Source organism: Echeneis naucrates, chromosome 13 (genome assembly GCF_900963305.1).
Source record: "Echeneis naucrates chromosome 13, fEcheNa1.1, whole genome shotgun sequence".
NCBI lineage: Eukaryota > Metazoa > Chordata > Actinopteri > Carangiformes > Echeneidae > Echeneis > Echeneis naucrates.
In genome coordinates this window covers 18217263-18228917 of record NC_042523.1, presented here as the reverse complement: position 1 = coordinate 18228917, position 11655 = coordinate 18217263, and the positions used below count along the sequence as shown (strand labels likewise).

At 40.8% G+C, this 11655-nt stretch overlaps 3 protein-coding genes across 4 annotated transcripts; all 3 read right to left on the bottom strand.

The window, feature by feature from the left end:
• Positions 1–17: 17 nt before the first annotated feature.
• On the bottom strand, positions 18–3661 carry bcap29 (B cell receptor associated protein 29). 2 transcript variants are annotated; one of them, XM_029516818.1, is made up of 8 exons: positions 3563–3661; positions 2943–3050; positions 2748–2848; positions 2062–2209; positions 1828–1963; positions 1595–1697; positions 1339–1439; positions 18–1089 (listed from the first exon to the last, which is right to left on the bottom strand). In XM_029516818.1, the coding sequence occupies exons 2-8, from the start codon at positions 3032–3034 to the stop codon at positions 1054–1056; spliced, it is 717 nt and encodes a 238-aa protein (XP_029372678.1). In that variant the 5' UTR covers positions 3035–3050; positions 3563–3661; the 3' UTR covers positions 18–1053. The 2 variants fall into 2 exon arrangements, with proteins under 2 accessions (XP_029372678.1, XP_029372679.1); XM_029516819.1 differs by having other exon boundaries at positions 2943–3152; positions 3563–3652.
• A 141-nt stretch (positions 3662–3802) lies between these two features.
• Positions 3803–6935, bottom strand: dus4l (dihydrouridine synthase 4-like (S. cerevisiae)). Its single transcript, XM_029516821.1, has 6 exons — positions 6758–6935; positions 6496–6617; positions 6268–6385; positions 5982–6104; positions 5062–5288; positions 3803–4938 (listed from the first exon to the last, which is right to left on the bottom strand). The coding sequence occupies exons 1-6, from the start codon at positions 6847–6849 to the stop codon at positions 4673–4675; spliced, it is 948 nt and encodes a 315-aa protein (XP_029372681.1). The 5' UTR covers positions 6850–6935; the 3' UTR covers positions 3803–4672.
• A 1845-nt stretch (positions 6936–8780) lies between these two features.
• Positions 8781–11346, bottom strand: rflnb (refilin B). Its single transcript, XM_029516820.1, has 4 exons — positions 10945–11346; positions 10653–10852; positions 10095–10183; positions 8781–9765 (listed from the first exon to the last, which is right to left on the bottom strand). The coding sequence occupies exons 2-4, from the start codon at positions 10848–10850 to the stop codon at positions 9447–9449; spliced, it is 606 nt and encodes a 201-aa protein (XP_029372680.1). The 5' UTR covers positions 10851–10852; positions 10945–11346; the 3' UTR covers positions 8781–9446.
• Between the last annotated feature and the right edge of the window lie 309 nt (positions 11347–11655).

Here is an 11655-nt window from a genome sequence, read left to right as displayed (position 1 = left end):
CTCTAAACAAGGCCAAGGAAAAGAAACTGATTTTTATTGAACATCGAATGCATCCACTGACAAGGCACTTCATTCTGATTTGTCCAACAGGATTGTAAAAAAAAAACAAAAAAAAACATGAAGCATTGCGCAGTTTTGTGGCCTTAAAACTAACTATGGCACGCAAGCAAAAACCTCATCAGCATCACTGACCTGTTGAAGTCAGCTGCTCACAATGCTGTCATTTTATCACTATAATGAAATATAAGAAAGATTATACAACTCCAAGTGCAATGTGTTTCAGACAATCCTATGTGGCCTAGAATAGGAATTTAAGACTAAAATATTTCAACATTTATATTAAGAAGAAAACCAAAAGGAGAGAAAAAAACAAACACACACACACACACACCTAGCTGTCCAAACATTACTCTACCGCTATAAAGAAGAGTCCCACACATCAGCTAAAATCTCTCTCTGTGGAAATATGAATGTACATGCAAATGGCGTGTGCACAGCCAGCACAGACTGGATTTACATACTGTAAATTAACATATGAAGTTGCCCCGGCTACATACAGAAATAAAGAAGCCAGTGTTTAGTATGACATCACATTAGTTGTTGTTCTAATCTTCTACTCTACGCTGTGCACCGGACTGAAACAAATACAAATAGTACAACCAGCAGCCATCCCCGTTGCACATTTCTTTAACATTTTAAGTGCTCTGTGATTAAACCTGAGTTCATCACTCAATGAATTATTTCCAAGTACCTTGCACAGTTAATCTCTCTAATAGAGAACACATTTAAGAAAGCAATCCTCTTAGTCACACTGTGCCAGGCAGAAACAAGAAAACAGGAAACCATCAAATATTGCTCTTCCAATTCAAGCCACCTCTATACTTTAAAACCTTTACTGACTTAAACAGTCTCTACATCCGAGGAAACCCTTCTGGTGTTGTGATATGATTGATGACACCCAGTGATCAAGGTGAAGCGTGTGTTACTGTGGCTCTCGCGTGGCTCGGCTAAGACGCTGTTTGACCACTTGAGATTTTAAACATGAAACACTAACTAGTCTTCTTTTTTGCTTCCACAATCTTGAAGATTCTGAAGAGATAAAAAAAATATCTGTCAGAAATATTTCATCCCATTATAAAGCCATTTAGCTTCAAAAACTACAACTATGTGTGTTTCTTTACTTAAGAGCACATTTGTCATTCTTTAAGATTAACAAATCTTGCTTTCAATGTTTTAGCAAAAATAGCCCCCTGCCCTTTATTAAGAACCTGCTGAAAAAGTATCTAAATGGTGAATGGTGCGTTTGATTATCCTGCTGTGTTCAGGACTAAGCGTTACCTGTAGCTCCTGATGTTCTTTCAGCAGTCTGTCATATTCCCTGGTAAGCCCCTCTGTCTGCTTCCTCATCACTTCTGACTCTGACTGGGAGTTCTTCAGCGCTGAAAAGGAAGCAATCACACATCAACACAGAGAATCTACCTCTTCATCAACTAGAAGTGACACATTTTAAAGTTTGTGGTTTCAACTTCAACTTTTCTGGAGTCAGAATGTAGAAATAATACAAGCGTAAGTGGACAAGTAGATGAATACTAACCATTTTCTGCAGTTTTCAGTTCTTCTTGCAGTTTGACCACCTCCTTTCTCAACAACTCAATGCCCGCTGCTGTGGCCTTATCACCCTTCCCTTCCTTCAGAGCCTGAAATGAAAACATAGAACATGAATCTTCTGTATTTGTGTGTGTGTGTGTGTTGTCATCTAGAGCCATCGCAGAAAGCTGTATAGACCTGTTGACCTGTAAATTGTTATCCAACCAGTGCAGAGTTTACCTCTTTCAGCAGCTCATTGTCCTCCATGTATTTCTTGGCAGTCTGGTTAGCATTGTCAGCCTGTGTTTGAAGAGCAGCTGTAGTCCCAGACAATGATGCCAGCTGGTTAATCAAGGTGATTACTCTTTTCATAACACTGCAAAATTGACCGAGATAAGAGGAAAGCTTTATGTGGGGGCACTGGGTCACCTCTTTTAATTTGTGAGTAATATATATCTAATCTTTAAAACTTACAGCCAGAGGAAGACACTAAAGCCAGAGATGTAGAGGTTCCGCTGAGCTCTGAAAAGCTTCATGTGCAAATGGTCAAACATGTTGGGTTGCATCTTGGAATCTGCACCAAGTTCCCTGTGCGAATACTTTCTCACTTCACGAACAGCATCTGAAGAAAAGGAACATATCACAAGACACTAAATTTAGATTGACAACTTTTCTTCTTTGTACCATCTTTCTAAAGCTTTCAGGTTTTGAGGTTTTGTCTGCTATACTATGGACTGCAGTGATATGACTAAGGCCCTGTCCACATACATAGATATTTCAAGATAGAGATTTTCTGTGAAAACTGACTAAAAGGCTTTAGTCAGTTTTCAGCGTTGTTTTGTAGACAGGGCAGTCTATGTTTTGGCTTGCAACATCCCTGTTATTTTCCCTACTGAGATCAGTGACACAGGTTCTGATTGATCACCATTCCATTCCAGTTCAGGTTATATCATAACTTACTGATTTTACAATCTCTAAAACATTTGACATTGTTTCATTGTTTTAAAGCATCCAGCGATGAGACTAAAAACTTCCTCCCAGCTCACTGTCATAAAAGCTAAACAGTTCATACAATCTTACTTTACATTTTCTACTAAGGAGTCGTGAGCCATCTACAAGATGTTGTCCAAAAATAGTGAAATAGCTGATGTGGCACCTACCGAGGAAGAGAACGATCAGTACAATGATCATGGTGAGAAAAACTTTGTTCCAAAACGGTGCCATGAAGTTCCAAATCCTCAGCTTGAAAACACTCTGCCACCTGCAACCCCAGATACAGAAATATGGCATCTTTAGGATCCAAACAAATGATACACATTGAGTAGACTGTACAAATCTGAATGACTGTTACTCACCTCCTGGCAGAGATGAAGGGTAGACAGAGGATGACAAGGATGCCTATCTCCAAATAGAGAAAGAGGGCCACAGCAGTCCATTGCAATGTCATCTTCGCTGAGTGCCTCCTGAGACAGCCAGAAAGAGACACACGTGGTCTTACGGAGTGACTCAAAACAAGTTCAGCAAGCTAGTTTGGCCTTTCGTCTACTTGGACAACAATACAGCTCCTGTTTAAAATAAAGAAAAAGGTGAGTTAAGCTCCTTCTCCACCCAGCAGAGCTCTCTCATCGTAAACCTAAACGTCTTCTGCTGGGAGTTGTCGGAAGTTGGTCTAATAAAACTCAAAATACTACGGAAGCCCCCTCAATCCAGTTGCTGCGCCGCCATCAGCAACAATAAACAGTTTGTGTTTGGTTTGACATATTTGCATTATGTTTATCCCACAGAAACACATGCATTTAAACCGGATGCTCTATTCACATAAACCATTACTTTAACCAAACACGCTAAAACTAACCCGACGTGGGTCGTTCTGAGAGCGCCAAGCGGGCCCTATAAATGTTTCTTGGTGAGTTGTTAAAAAAAATAAAATGTGTCTAAGTAGTCGGCAATCAAGCTTCCTACCGACATCACTTACCGACAGCCTGCTTGGACAACGATGGATGGTGCAACTTTTCGCCTCTTATGAAATAATTCCGGATGCCTTTACACTTCCGGCTTCGTTTCCTGTTTCACGCGCTGCAAAGACCTGCTTTCCGGCCTTATTTTTCAAAATAAAAGTCACGTTGCTCCCGCTCAATCAGCACGGACGGGAAAAGCGTCGTTGATCGCTAAATGTCTGTGTGGATCACCTCTTTAAATCTCCCAAACTGTTTTTGCCTTTTTTGTCTGCATACCCAAATCGACTGGACATGGATACAGCACGCACATTTTTTATTTCAGTTTGGAGGCAAATTCGCATTACCTTTGGTTTCCCGCTTTCAGTATTTTATTAAAGAAAAAAATAATTTCCATTCAATAATCGAATTGTTGTTTAGTATTTAGAGACGTCCACTTGGCAGTTTGTTTGTTCCACCTCGGCCTAACTCGCAGTACAATACAACGGCATCATGATGCTAAAGTGCAAAGCTGACTTATGTGTTGAAAAGTTGACTCAGTTGTATGTTTTTTTTGTTTGTTTTTTGCAGGCTGCCAAGTTGTGGGTCTGATGGATTGTGTTGGTCATATTACATAATTTTGTCCACACCCTTTTACATGACTAAAGGCTTTTTAAATCACAGAATAAATACCTCTGTGCTTATTATTAAACAGCTCAGCAACACCAGAAACTACATCGGAATGATTACACTGTTGAATTAATGCGTCGGTTGCACTGCTGTTGCATTAGTTTTATCTGACTGTACTAAATAAACTGTCAGTTGAGTTAAATCATGCTACTAAACTGGGACTTAGCCAATAGCCAATTTTGAAATGCAAATTCTGTTATCTGATAGCAAAGACTCAATAAAAGATGTATTCATAGTTTCAATATTTTCCACATCTGATGATTTTGAGATCACATGGTAAATATCCATCACAAGCCAAAACATCTGAAACCTCAGTATGAACTCCAATACGAGTTAGTAAAGGATGATGAAATGGAGCAGTCAGGAAGACAGACGTTAGTAAAAGAACAACAGCTTTGTAATTTTATTTGGCACAAAAATAAAAAAATTCTAAAATCACATTACTGAACCTTTCAACGCACTCATGTTCCCAGTTCTTGCACCGATCCGTATGTGTTCTGGAGGTAATCGATTACAGCTGAGGTACTGGACAGAGAATTGAACACTTTCCTTTCAGGCTGGGAGCTCACTCTCTCCAGCATGTAGATAAGATGGTGGTGGAAGCAGGTGAATGGAGTGCCTTGCTCAATAGAAATGTCCACCCAGTCCCATATGCATTTCAAAGGCGTATCCTCATAGCCAGCAAACATTGCAGGATTAGCAAGCAAACCCCGTGCAGACATCACACCTAATAGGCAAATTCAAACAAACAAGAAACTTAAAAGTGCCGTCAATTTAGACTATGCCAAAAATAGATAAATGAGCTAATTTAAGACCATATTTTAGTTTAAAACAACAAATATAAACCTACCATCAACGCCAGTAAGCCGGTGGGTGGACTCCACATCACGGAGATATTTTATGTCCCCATTGGCAATGACAGGTACAGATATGCTGTCTTTGATTGTCTTTATGGCATCGTAATGGACTGGCTGGTGGCGTTCTTCTGCTGTACGACCATGTACGGTTATCCAAGAGACACCAGCTGATTCAGCCTTCTGGCAAAGATCCACTGTACGCCTCAAATCCTTATGAATTCTGCAGAAGAATTTCTGATATTATTACTGCTGACTGAATGAATGTTATCATGCAGTGGAACAACAAACAAACTTTCAGAGAGAAGGGCAGTGTGGTTAGTGTGAGATATAACTTAACTAAATGAATAATTTGTGACACTGACTGCAAAAGTTGCAGCTAGATTTAACATTATGTTGCTTAATGTTACTTCATTAAATTTGAGAATTTTAAGCTTGGTGTATTCTATTTGAATCAGCATTAGTGTCTTGTTGGGACAATGGAGGCAGGTGGGGCTGGATAATTCCTCCTTGTCCAAAGTGAGGAATGACTGAAAAAGTTTGAGAATCACTGCCTAGTTTGGCCTTTTTGTCTTTGTTCTTGTTCTTGCTAATCAGATAACACAGGGGTCAGCAACCTTCAGCATTAAAAGAGACATTTGTGTGCAATTCCCACTAAATAAAACCTATTTGACGGCTTTTCTTTTTTTTTTTTTATGTATCCATGATTAGCTTTCTGGGGGTCAGTAGCTCAAAATAAGTCGGCAAAAGGTGATGCAAAAAAGTTGGGACGCATTTTTTGATCAACAAAATATTGAAAAGGTTGTTTATTTCAATGGTACAAGATCAGTTAAATCTCCAGAACCATAACTATCACATAGAAAAAAATAACTAAAAAGAATAAAATTTATTATATATAAAATGTATATTTTTTTACCTAATTTTGATGGATGCAGCATAGTTGGGATTGTCCACTTGGTTTCTGACATGTCTGACCATGTCTTTCACAAGCTCAGGTTTGTTGATGAGGCATGCGCCATACCCAGCCGACATCGCCCATCTAAACGCACAACAACAAAACTAATTGAACAACACAGAGAGAGAGAGAGAGAGAAAAAAAAAAAACTTTCTGTACAACATATCTGTGTATTTGTATGCTTGACATAACAATGTCATAAAAAGGGAGCAAAGAGTTTATTGAGGCCTTCTGTCGTGTGATTCACCTCTGGGGACAGCCACAGTTGAGGTCAACTCCGTCTGAGAAAGGTGCCACCACACAGGCTGCATCAGCCAGGGTTTGGGCATCATGGGCAGCAAACTGCACTATCAGGGGCCGATCATCTGAGGAGGGAGGTGGAAGCCAAATGAAAACATGGCAGCAGTTGCAGAGCTCTGAATGAAGACACTTGGATCATCTGGAAACGTGGCTATTTGTGGGTGAACATGCTCACGCTCGTTGGTGGTGAATTCGCTGTCTCTGGCTTTGACAGATCGCATAAAGTCAGCAGCCACTATCATCGGGGTGAAGCAGATGTCACAGCTGTATTTCCTCACCAAGGACCTGAACGCCAGTCTGGGAGGAATTAAAAAATAAATAATAATAATAATAATAATGCAGGAGCAGAGCATGCGATGAAACAAGACAGATGTTTCAAGTTAGACGTCCTTCCAAGTGTTTCTCGGAGGTCTAGAGGAAAGGTGGGCTCCACTTACTTTGAATAACGAACCATTGGGGCACATATTTTCAGGACTTTGCCCTCTTCAAACATGTCCATAATGTTGGAGTTACGGTTCCAGGTCTTCATTACGGGGACTGTTAGCCAGCTAGCATAACAAGATAACGGTCTCGATGCTACAGACGGACTTTTAAAAGTGGCTTCTGTCGGCTGACGCTTATTTCACTTATTTCAGAGACAAAGGCAGCCGAGCGATCCGACACGGTCACATACCGACACTCGGAGGTTGATGGATTTACTTTCGGAGACGACACACGAAGACGGTTGAGTCCGCCATGCGGGAAAAACAAGAGGCGTGTTTGTGCCACTGTACGTCACGTGATCAGAATTTTTTTTTATTATTATTACTTTATTTTTATTTTTCGTTTTTACAAAAACCTCACGTTAAGTTTAAATAGTTCGTGTTCTCCATAGAAATGCTTTTTTCCCCTCTTTGAAAAAAAAAAAAAAAAAAAAAAAAAAAGATCGATTTCGCAGTGATTCGTTACGTCACGTCTAATGTTGCCTTCAGGTTCTGTAAGGAAAAACTGTTTTATCTGTAAAATCACTTGGGTGGCACCAGGCGACTTTATCCTTCATATCGTCTGACTGAAGGGCATTATGATCACTAATGACAACCCCAAAATAAAATCTGAAATATTTTTGGAAGAAAAATTACCTGCCTTAAGGTGACTTGTCATGCATACAATTCCAGATAAAAAAAAAATGTATGATGTGTGAGGTGCAATGAGGCATGCACGTTTATTCTTTGCATACATATTAGCTAAAACAGAATAGATGGAAATATAGAGTTATGAAATGATAAAAGCTAAACAACATTTATCTTCAATACTAAGCTGCCTTTGCTTTCTTCTGTTTAATATTAGACTGAGTTTGAAAAAGAACTCGTCCAACAATCCAGGGCTGGAATTACAAAAGGTCAAGCCCAAGTCATGGGTCATCTAAAGCGTTTTCAAAAGAAAAAGTGAAATATATTGATGCAGTGGTGTAGGATGTTATCCACTGAATTCTGCTCATCAGGTCATTCTGGAGCCAATCCCTGCTCGTACTGGTCGAGGGCAGCGTGCACCCTGGACAGGGTCAGGAAGCTCCCTCGGCAGAAATACTCAATCAACAATGAGCTGGTGGAATGAGAACTAATTGCTGCAGTCATCGTATACATCCTGAGGCAAATCAGACTAAGAAAGATAAGACCAGAGCTTTACATATGGCCTTCACTGAGTGTGCGATGTGGGGAATTACATCTTGCATCTTGATCATCCACAGTTTACCAAAAAAAAAAAAAAGTTTTCCTTCAGGACCACAAGAGGGCAGGGAAGCAGCACAATTACATATAGTGTCTCTCCTTTTGTGAGTTTAAGGGGGAAAATGTTCCCCAAAGTATATCAGAGTTTAGCTGTTTAAGAGGGATTTGATGAGGTTCTATTATACTGGGTAAGCAGTATAAATAGCTTTTGCATTTATAGGCAGTTGCTTTTTTTAAATTAGACGAAAAAAAAAAAAAAAAAAAAGAAACATCCCTTCTCCCTGTTCAGAGAAGCAAGAAATTTGTTACCTTGTCAAAGACACAATAATGACCCGATCAACACTTTATTTCAAACTTTCACTGAATAAGTGACTAATATCAAAATGAAGCAAACAGATACATCAATAAGGTATAAAGAGAATCACAAATATATCCCTTACCATGACTGTTGAAACCCGTTAATCAGCTGATAAAAATCTTACTTCTTAAAACTTCAATAAAATAAATACAATTTCAATCTAACTCAGGCCAAAAAAAAAAATGATAGGAGTGGAATGCAGCTGGTAATTTTCACTGGTAAGCCAATGAGTGATCAAAAATACAATCCATCGTTAACTATGCACTTGCAATCCATCTATACTACCTACTTAATTTGTTTAAGCTCACATATCACAAAGAACCAAAAAAAAAAAAAAAAAAAAAAAAAACTCTACCAACAATTCCCGTGATATATTATGAACCGCACCCATAAACAGCTTGGAGGAAAAAAAAAAAAAAAAAAAAAGATTGGGAAGAGCTCAGCCTGTGCTATGTTGTGCAGAAATTCACAATACCCTGTGAGGAAACAAAAACACGTGTTAAGTATTTTCACCACATCCTTCGCACAGTGCAGATAAGTTAGTGATTTAAAAGCATGCACCAAAACTCCAGCCCCTCTTTTGACTTCCCTCTCACTTACATACTAGTCCTTTTGAACTCTATCTTATGTTAGCAGTTCTAGTAGGTTCTCTTCAGAGTCCATGAACTCAGGCACGCCTCATTCAACTTTAAAACTTATCGATCTACATGCTTGACCAACTTGGTGTGACATGAGAAGGCAAGTAAGTCCATCCAACTCAGTTTTACAGTCAATAAAAAAACGATTGTGTCCTTGCATATCAAATACTGAATTAAAAATCTGTGCCATGAAGAGTTTCTCTCTTTGGCAGGAATAGACATACACACACTCACACACACTATATTTCTGCCATCTGCAGCATCACAGCACAGATGTTTTCTGTCCACAGCTTAAGAAAGGTGTTGAAAAAGAGTAACAGGCTACACAACTGTAAAAAGACAACACAGCAGGTCAAAGGCAGCCAGCCTTAATGGAGCCAAAATTTAGGGGCCACAGGGAATGACTCCCACCTCCCCACCCGCCTCACTGAGGTAGTTTTCTGTGGCCAGTTGCGTCCAGCTCCACACTGGAGAGGAAGCGCTTGGATAGCCTGTGACAATCATAACTCAGCTCCGTGGCGAAAACGGCGCTGGTTTTCTTGGGGTAAATGATGGTGGTGCTCTTGAAACGTTGTGGCCGATGGCGGGGCTGAAACTCCAGCTGCGTTTTGTAGTGGCGCCAGGTGCTGTCGGACACGGCCATGATAGTTTGCCTGCAGTGTTCAAGGCCCTGGCCCCACGGCTGCAGGGCCACATCCTGGATAAAGTGGCGATCTGAGTTGTAGTGCACAGATGAGGTGTATCTGTGGAGTGGGGGGGATAGGAATTTGTTTAATTTGGTACTAGACTATGTATGGAACTGGTCTGCACCCCAACACCATTAGTTAACATTGGACTACAACACAAAGTCTGTTCGTGTCCATTCTTCTGCTGTTTACTCATGTAAACAGCAGCTTTGGCGCATTAACACAAAAATACTAAATCTAGCCCTGTCCTCATAGTCTGCCATTTCTTGACTGACCTAAAAAAAAAAAATAAACAAAACAAAAAAAAAAAAAAGCCTAACAAACAAAATAACAAAAAAAAAAAAAATTCTCATATTGCAGAGAAGGTTATATAAAAACCAACTTACCTTATTTCCTTTGGCGGCAGTGGATCAAGTGCTATGCCTTCCCCAAATGACAATGGGTGTAGCTGTGGCAAAGGACCGGTGGGTAGAACCTGCGGTGCACAAATCAACCACAGTCACCACATGCAGAGTCACTGCTGCGAGTTCTTCTTGGCCCAGTTTTGCGATATAGTGACCCACTTTCTCCAGACAGCCAAAACATGCAGCAAAAGTCCCGAGCCTTTGGTTTATTAGACACAAAAAAAGGGCCCAAAGAGTCGCGTAAAGCGTCAAAGCGCGGTGATTTGCAAGAACTTAATTTCCAATGTGCATAATTTATACAACTGCAAAGCAATCTGGCAACTGCAGGATGAACTAAACTGTAACCTTTACGCGTGCGTTTGTGGAAACACTGACACTCCCGAGCATGTAAATTCTCACTAATATGCCATATCAAACTGCAAAGTTACGAAATGTCCTGGCATTCAGCTGCAGTTTGTGCCCCCCCCCCCCTCCAGCTCCACAGAATGCATATGTTGCTTTAAAGAGCTCAGGATATAATGAGAAAGCCGCGCTACCTACCAGGGAGCCCCGTCCCTCGTCTTCACACACCGGGCTCACTCCCCCGGCTTTCTCCGCTCCCCCAGGCAGCAGCCAGGCGCTCGGGCTCGGGCTGGGGGGCAACCCGGAGTCCGGGCTGTCAAGTCCTCTATCAGCCCTGCAGCTCATGTCCAGCGGATCCCCTTCACAGACATTTGGCAAGTTCAACCTGCCAACCATTTCTAGTTACACAAAAAAAAAAAAAAAAAAAGGTTGCAAAACTCCTGCGAGGTTGCAAAAGGTGACTTTGACTTCCTTGTGTAAGTTTTTTCACCTTTTTTTGTTTGTTTGTTTGTTTTTTCTTCCTGGGAAGGTTTTGTTTTGCTTTGCTGCAAAAGTTTCCCCCCCCGGTGTTTCTGTGAACTTCTTCCCGGACAGCATGCACGGCTGCCCGCTGGTAATAATCATCAACCGGGTTACCGGCAATTCACTTCTCCAGCTGAGAAAAAAAAAAATAAAGAAAATCTCCCAAGAAAAAACAAAAACACTTAAAACTTGTCTTCAGCTTGACCTTCAAATACAAGAAAGGTCTGTTTGTGTGTGCTGCCTCCTGCACTGAGCGGAGAAAGGGATGCCCGCGGTTCCTCTTCAAACTTCTCCTCCCTCGAAGGGGCCTTCACGTCCACAGACACACCAAAGGAAACGCCTTTTGAAGCTCTGGCTGGCTGCTGATTGGACGCAGGAGAACCGGCAACCAGAGCCCAAAGCAGTCATGGGAACATTTCCAAAGCAGCTCATTCATCGATGCAGCTTGGAGCTTAAAAATAAGGGTGTATTTTTATTTGCTGATATTGTGCTTTATTGTTGCCGGTTGAAACGGAATGCACCCATCTGATGAAACACAAGGGTAATATCAGTGGCAAGGTTTTGATATTGTTGTGTTTATACAGTTCCTGTACCTGAATTTGGGGATTTCCCCCCCCCCACACACTAACATATTTATGTGCTGCCAGGAACTGACATGCAAATCAGTGACTGTAACCAG

Coding starts and splice junctions, on each gene's coding strand:
- rflnb (XM_029516820.1), bottom strand. CDS start 10,850: ATGGTTGGCAGGTTGAACTTGCCAAATGTCTGTGAAGGGGATCCGCTG. Junction 10,184..10,652: donor ACGAGGGACGGGGCTCCCTG/GTAGGTAGCGCG, acceptor TGTGCACCGCAG/GTTCTACCCACCGGTCCTTT. Junction 9,766..10,094: donor CTGCCGCCAAAGGAAATAAG/GTAAGTTGGTTT, acceptor CCCACTCCACAG/ATACACCTCATCTGTGCACT.
- dus4l (XM_029516821.1), bottom strand. CDS start 6,849: ATGAAGACCTGGAACCGTAACTCCAACATTATGGACATGTTTGAAGAG. Junction 6,105..6,267: donor AACTGTGGCTGTCCCCAGAG/GTGAATCACACG, acceptor TTGTGCGTTTAG/ATGGGCGATGTCGGCTGGGT. Junction 5,289..5,981: donor GCTGCATCCATCAAAATTAG/GTAAAAAAATAT, acceptor ATTCTTCTGCAG/AATTCATAAGGATTTGAGGC.
- bcap29 (XM_029516818.1), bottom strand. CDS start 3,034: ATGACATTGCAATGGACTGCTGTGGCCCTCTTTCTCTATTTGGAGATA. Junction 2,849..2,942: donor CCCTTCATCTCTGCCAGGAG/GTGAGTAACAGT, acceptor CTGGGGTTGCAG/GTGGCAGAGTGTTTTCAAGC. Junction 2,210..2,747: donor ACTGATCGTTCTCTTCCTCG/GTAGGTGCCACA, acceptor CCTTTTCTTCAG/ATGCTGTTCGTGAAGTGAGA.